The following is a 7,762-nucleotide window of genomic DNA, read 5'->3' on the forward strand; positions in this document are numbered from 1 at the left end:
AAAAAAATGAAAGATATGAACATTTTGCACAATAACATTGATAGATAAGAATGTTTGGTGTTAATTGCCCTAAATATAACTAATATAGATATATAATCTCGTATAAAAAAATAAAAATGGTAAAAATTAAATTTATATTATAGTGAGAGGACTCAACTGAAAGTAAATTTATGGGTGTATAGATGAATTAGAAAATAATTTAGATGAAATTGAAATAATAATTGAAATTCTATAGTTATAGTGCAAAGAGTGTGATTTGTACTTTTTAATTATAATAGTTTGGTCTATTTAATTATTTCTAATGGCAATTTTGTAATTTCCTAACAATTTTTTTTTTTTGTTAAATCATAATCATACTGTAAAATATGTGTGAAGTGTAAAAAAAAAAAAAAAAAAAAAAAGGTTGGTAAAGTGTAATTTGTAAATTTTTAAGAAGGAAATGTTCGAGGCGAAAATGGCACTAAGGCAACGGTTACCAATTTCTCTATTGCTAATGACGAAATTATGAAACACTCAATAATTAATAATTTCATAATATCATTTTGATATTCCTCAGAATATTGTATAGATAAAATAGATATCTTAGAGTTCGAGTTTGGAACGAAGAGAAAAAAGTCGTCGGATTTATACTAGTCTATCGCCCATCTGATGCTCGAGCAAAAAAAAAAAAAAACAATAACCTTGTCGCCCGCCTATTGCTAAGCTATCGTTCGAGCGACACACTTGTTGCTCACTTGTCTCTTGAGCGATAATGTTATGCATAAAATCCTAGTTCGCATTCTTCAAAAATCTTAACCGGCCCATCTATCTAAATGCCTCCTACTATATATACCAAAGCATTTAATTTATTTATTGATTCTTGAATTCATAAAACCATATATTTCGGTAAAACATCAATTTCATGAGCCTGTTTGGAAGTGATTTTGAGAATTGATTTTTTGACCGTTGGGAGAAAAGTGGGGTTCACCTGTGAGAGAAGAAGTCAAATATGACGGCTGAAATAGTAAAATAACGGTAAAAAAATTAATTTTTTGAGCGAAAAAATCACTCCCAAACAAGCTCATAATAAAAAACAGCCACTTCCTATACATATACAGGAATGTACTTTTTCAATAGCTTTCGAAAGTTATTGAAAATGAAGGTTGGACAAGAAGCACAGTAAGAATACAAGAACAAGGTGTTTTTGGTGATCCATGGGAGATAGACAATCTCAAAAAATCGGGAATAAGTGTGAGTGAAACACTTTTCAGGGGGTCTTGAAAATTGTAGGAAGTAGATCAACGAGTTTAGTGGAACTTTTTAGACTGGATAAGTTCATCATTGTCTATAGTAGAGTTTATTGCTTGGTCACGAAATTTCTACCCCAATTAGGCTTTTCTGTCATCAATTATTATGTTATTTATTGCTTTCATGTTATAAAATGTTACAGTTTAACATAGGATAATTAAACTTTTTTGGTTAAAAGTCCAAGAAAAATTAAAAAGTGACTTATTGTTTTTTATTGTATAATTTCGCATGTTGAATCAAAATTAATGGCTAAATAGAACCTTCAAGCCAATCTAGGAACCTTTCAATAAATTTGTTAGCATTCTTAAAATTAATGCACATTTGAGTATATTCTTCGTTATCATATGTCGGCCATGAGGCAAAAGGTATGACTGCACATGGTCCCGTAATTACAAAGGCAGTAGGTTATATATGTATTTATAGTTTTGGATTAATTTGAATAACGTTTCTAGAAGACTCCTTTTTTATTTTATTTATTTATTTTTTTGCCAAAGACAAAGTGCAGTAAATTAGGGAAAAAAATGTGGCTACCGTTCAATTCACAATAAATAGCCCATATATAAGACTAAATAAATAATAAGAAAAACGAAATTTTGTTATGTAGCATGTCCCCTGAAGTGGTTTTGAAATATACTACCAAAGGTAAAAAAATTAGAAAAGTATGGTATTTCCTACTTTGTCAATGTCATGCGTGTTTTTTATAATTAAATAAAAGGGACGTAATATTTTAGAATTTATACTGAACACTCAAAATCGTAGAACGCGCCATGATTATCGCTAATTTATATTTTTATATTTACTTGCAACAAGCATAACAAAACCAAACAGCAATCTGGATCCCAAGCACTATGTTCAACTCCATTACTTCCAAAATTGCAGATTCAACAATTTTTGGCTAACACGTTACCTTCCCAAATGGTAATAAATATAAAATCCATGAAATTTTCTTGAATCAATTTTCTTCAATTTCTTGATCTAAAATTCTCCCAGTAATAGCAGCTGCTAGTGCAGCTGTGAAACTGGAATTTCTTGTTAAAGTAGAAGCCATTTGTTCAACCATTGATTTAGAGATAGAGGTGGAGGATGAAACATCAGTTACACCCTTCGATAATTCTATTGAAATTTCATCTTCAGAAGGATTCTTGTGGTTGTGTTTGCCTTCATAAGTGGCTACTAAAAGAGATGGATCATTAACACTTTTTTGCACCTGCAAGTATAAATCAATTATTTCCTCAAACAAGTCGGTGTTCTCGTGGAAGACGCAATTTGAAAAATTTAAGTTTCTAAATAAAATCGTGAAATATGATAATGAAATAAGTAGAGTTTCTGAATTCAAGTATCGTTACCATTATATTTATGAAAAAATGTGCCCGAGTGAACTAACAGCACTTGAAGGGACGTATTGGAGTGTATTTTATCTATTTTAATGTGTTTTTCGATCTAATAGTGTATGTGACAAGGTATTGGATGGAATTCAAAATCCATGAAATGAACTCACCTTCTTCTTGACTGGGCAAGTTGGGGCCAAAGAGCACCTATAGTAGGCTCTAGGAGATGGATTGTCTCGGGTCACCTTTTGTCCATATTTTCTCCATTGATATCCATCCTTTACTACCTGTAGTCAAAAGCTTGTTACATAATTTTTTCATTAAATCACCTGAGGCTTTAGTAACAAAGATTTTGATAATTTTTTTTGAAGATTTTAATAATAGTTGATGACGTATGTGGTTGAGAATTTGATAAAGTTATGGATCCCACATGGTGAAAATTGAAGTTATGGATCCCACATGAGAATTAGCTAGCAAATGAGATCGTTCGACAAATTTTCATTAAACAGTGTGTTTTCGAGCTCTAGAATTAACTTACTAGGCTCACATCAGATGGATCAATGCGTACATAAACCTTCGAAATATTTGAAACAATTTCTTTAGGTGTCGCATTTGGCCCACCATCACAGCAACGACAAGTACTGATTTCATTTGTTTCGACAAAATTGTCACAATTTTCTGTATAATGGGCCTTTCTCTTTCTTGATTTCGTGATTTCATCTTCGGAGTACCTTTGCATCAAATCATTGTATTTTCCGTAGATAGTATTGAGTAAATCTGTTAGCTTCTTGTTCTCAGATTTCATCTGATTTAACTGCTGGATCAAAAATTGAACAGACTGCATATAAATAACAGGTTTATGGTTAGTGTCAAGCAATAAATACCATGTCAACTAATTACCAAAATATAAATCAACATAAAACGATTTTGACTACTCATCTAAATAATATCGATATTTTAAGATGGAATCCCAAGTTTTAATATGGTATCAGAGTTCATCAAACTCCAACGAGCAATTTAATTCAATTAAGACTTAAAAATCAGTACAAAATTTCTACTCAAATGAACCACCATATTGTGGAAGCATGTTGAGGAATAAATCCCATGTCAGCTAATTACCAAAATATAGACCAATATATAAGGTTTTGTATTACTCCTTTTAATAAGGTAGACTTTTCAAGATAGAACCCTAATAGTTAAAAATTAAAAAGAAAGTGAGTACCGTAGAAAATGTTACAGTGAACACTTCATAACGGTTAGAAAATGTCGTGGAAGCTATTGCCATCACAAGGGCTTTATTAAATCAAAACAAATGTAATGTTTTTGCGCAATAGTTTTAAGTCATAGTTAATTTGGCGTGCTTTCTTTGAACGAGACAGAGAAAGAGTAGGTGAGCTGCCTTTGGTTATGAGTTCGATTCCCTCTACCAACACTTCTTGATCGAGCCTATCACACAGGGTTTGCCCAATGTGATTTACCTAATTGGCGTGGTTTGCAGACTATTTCGTCAACCCGAGGATTTACCCAGTGCGCACCCGAAGGGTAGCGGCTACGGATTCTCCCGTCATAAATAAAAGAAAAAAAAAATGAAATGAAGAAGAACACAACCGAAGAGAAGACTTATAGATTAGAAGAAATAAATTTATATTGGAATTTGTTTTAAGGGAAACTAAAGTACCACACAATGGCGGAATATTGAACTTTGCTTGTACTCACCTCGTCTTTCATTGATGACTTGCTTTCACAGACAAATTCCTTTTCAATCTCCCTAATCTGATCGAAAAACAAAATAAATTAATAAATCAGTAAATATTTGCTATATAAGAAAACTAGTGTGTACACAGAGAAGTAAAATTATCAGAAGTTTTAGTTTCTTTTTCTTCGTTCATATTTAAGTATACTTACGGGTCCCACGTACCGGAATTTCGCTCTGGTTATGCTTGGGATTGGTGTTGAGGTCAATATCAAGAGTTGTATCCATTGACATGTTGAAGAACTCTTAAGCAATTTGCACTCCTAAGTTTTGGTTTCTTTGATCCAAATGAACGATTGCACATATTTATATAGGGGTCGGAAGCAGTGGTTTAAAAATCTTGAAGTCAAGTCGTTGGTTTTATATATAATGGAAATTTCGAGGAAATTAAGGTTTTCAAGAAAAAGCAAGTACATCGTTATCAACTTTGTCCGTGGTCCTGGTAACACATGATTTGGTCAAGAAATTCTGCAAGCTAATCAAGAATTCAACATTTTCTTAGTGATTAAGCTAACATATTCGCGCAGAGAGAGCATCTAACGACTTTCAGGACCGTGCTACATGTACGTAATGGTTTACCTAACCGTTTACACCCTATTCACATCATCAAGGTGGGGACCATGACTCGGCATTATTAAATACACGTAGAGCCCGCGTGTTTGTGAGAGGGGGTAAACGCTTCGATAAACCCCCCTCAGTACAAATAGATTAATTCTAGAAGATAATATTCAGCAGGGTAGTCGCACCACGTGGTAGTGCGACCGCCCTATCAAAGTGTGCCATCTCGAGGGTGGCCCACCACACACCCTTGATGTGTGTGGGCCATCCGTTGAAGTGACGCCTCAACATTGGGCGGTCGCACCACGTGGATGGTGTGAACGTCCCACTGAAGATTCTTCTTGTATGTGGATGTTACTTTCAAATTCCAAATTGTTTTTCCCAACATCAATGTTTAACGAAAGTTGTCTAAGTCGAAGATTAATAAACAAACAAGGTGATTTTTTTTTTGGGTAATTGGAACAAAACGTTCCTACTTTTCGAGTGTATTGTGGAAAACGTCCCTACATTATTTTTTGGCATTTTTTCTCCTATTTCCATCTTTCTTTACGTTGAAAGTCCTTTTCACTGTTTTTTTGGTGTAAAATGAACAATATGCCATTCTATTTAAATAAAAGAAAAATGAAAAGAAAAAATTGCAACTATAAGCGAAACTTCTAAAAAAGTGCAAATGCCTCCCAAAACTTCACATTCTTCCCACATCTCACCCCCACGCCACCGTCATTTGCCATCCATTTCCAACTACATTCCGATCAGCTTGGCCGTCGGACCAACATACCAACTTGAAGCTCTTGCTTCCCTCTTCACAACTCACCTAACCATTGGCTGAAAATATAAAGGAATTGGTTGAAAAATAGTGCCAAAATAGGCTGTCGACGCAACTTCAATAGCAAAATCGACAAATTCAACTCCATTTTTCGCCGTCGACGTCATGATCGAGGATGATGGACCACCCCTCTTAGCATCGCCTCTTCAAGAAGAACCTAATGAACTTATGGGTCATTGTCAATTTTAACCAGAAATTGTAGAACCAGGCGATTTCTTCTACAGTAAAATTAGCAACTTCAACCACATTTTTCGACGCTGGTGTCACGATTGACGATCGCGGGCCAAGCACCGCCTCATCAAGACGAACCTAATGAACCCATGGGTCATCATCAATTTTGGCCAGAAATTGTAGAAGTAGCCTCGATAGTTCATACACAAAGAAACTCGACCGATCCCCTTTCAATTGATAATGCTACAGGGCTTCAATCCACCAATTCTAGCATGTAATCATCAACTAATGTGGATCCTCCATCAATTGCGTCAATTCATCAACCAAACGATCAATTTTAAAGATTGAACTCAAGAACTATCGGCCGAACGCGAACTCCAATTTTCTGGTTGTAAATTTTGATTTTCAGCTTTGTTTGATGATATGAAGACATCTATAGGAGCGCAATGAGGAGCACGATCTACCTGGAGGATGGGTGTGCCATGGGTGTCGTCGATAATGAAGTTTCCAGCCTCAATTTTTGGCCGTTTCATGTTGCATGAGCAGCCTATTTTGGCGCAATTTTTCGGCCATTGGTTGGGTGGGTTGTGAAGAGGGAAGTGAGGGCTTCAAATAGGTATGTTGGTACGGCTTCTAAGCTGACCGGAAGGTGACTGAAAATGGTTGGTAAGTGGCGGTGGCGTGGGGTGAGGTGTGGGAAGAAGGTGAAGTTTGGGGGGGCATTTGCACTTTTTTAGAAGTTTAGCCTATAGCTGCAATTTTTTCTTTTATATAAGTAAGAGTGCATATTGATCATTTTACACCCAAAAGACAGTGAAAATGACTGTTGACACAAAGAAGGGTGGAAATAGGAGCAAAAATAAAAGGTAAGAACGTTTTCCACAATACACTCGAAAAGTAGGGACATTTTGTGCCAATTAGCATTCTTTTTTTCTTTTTTATTTTACTAACTTCAAATGAAGTAGTATATGAATCGGCAGACGACATCACTCATATTTGAAAATTGTGCATATAATATATTATATTTAAATACATAATTTAAATAATTAAATAGTTATATTCGTTTAAATATAGTAATTAAACATATATAACTCATAATTGGATAGAGATATGTATGGATGATTTCTAGTAACTACACACTCTCTGTGACGAGAAGTTTCTTGTACAATTTATATGGGCATTTACTCTAGATGTGAATTGAGATGTTTAACTAGCCACTTTCTTACATCAATCAAATGCTAAGTTCAGAACGGAAAGAGGAATTAGTCTATATGGATTTAGAAAAAAATGTAGAAAATCTTTTATTGCATATATTATACTTTATATTCAAATATTCTGTGTATAAAATATTTTATCATTGCCAACTCCAACCTTAGTCACTTCGGTATACTAAATATAATGCTAATATATTTGGCATAATGAATTTGCTTTTTCAAGAATTGAGATCTAAAAATGATTTATTTGCATTTACTGCTCCGTGCAAATATGTTTGTGCTACGTGTTTAGTGAGATCACTTGATTAAATCATTGGTTATACATCAACACATTCTTCAAGAATCATGTGATCCAAATTTCTATTGAATGAAATAATTCCCAAACTCTATTTCTTTTCCACCGAATATTTGAGATATTTTGACACTTTGGTGGCTTGTTGTCTTGATTTTGTTTGTATCTTTTGTTCATTCTCGTGGACTTTCTTGCATTAATATCACATTTGCCCAAGTATGTTATTGTGGTATTATGCTTTCTTGCATTGATATCATATCACGTTTGTCCAAGTCTGTTATTGTGGTATTATACTTTATTCTTTTCATATGGTAAACACGAAAGTTGGTGGAA

The 7,762-nt window shown here is 34.1% G+C and overlaps 1 protein-coding gene across 2 annotated transcripts; it reads right to left on the reverse strand.

Moving 5' to 3' along the window:
• Positions 1-2,120: 2,120 nt before the first annotated feature.
• Positions 2,121-4,662, reverse strand: LOC111377241 (WRKY transcription factor 18-like). Of its 2 annotated transcripts, none has more exons than XM_023000300.1 (5): positions 4,534-4,662; positions 4,332-4,388; positions 3,154-3,453; positions 2,786-2,902; positions 2,121-2,494 (listed from the first exon to the last, which is right to left on the reverse strand). In XM_023000300.1, the coding sequence occupies exons 1-5, from the start codon at positions 4,600-4,602 to the stop codon at positions 2,240-2,242; spliced, it is 798 nt and encodes a 265-aa protein (XP_022856068.1). In that variant the 5' UTR covers positions 4,603-4,662; the 3' UTR covers positions 2,121-2,239. The 2 variants fall into 2 exon arrangements, with proteins under 2 accessions (XP_022856068.1, XP_022856069.1); XM_023000301.1 differs by having other exon boundaries at positions 4,521-4,659.
• Positions 4,663-7,762: the final 3,100 nt, after the last annotated feature.

Source organism: Olea europaea, unplaced genomic scaffold, assembly GCF_002742605.1.
Source record: "Olea europaea var. sylvestris unplaced genomic scaffold, O_europaea_v1 scaffold1630, whole genome shotgun sequence".
Classification (NCBI taxonomy): Eukaryota; Viridiplantae; Streptophyta; class Magnoliopsida; order Lamiales; family Oleaceae; genus Olea; species Olea europaea.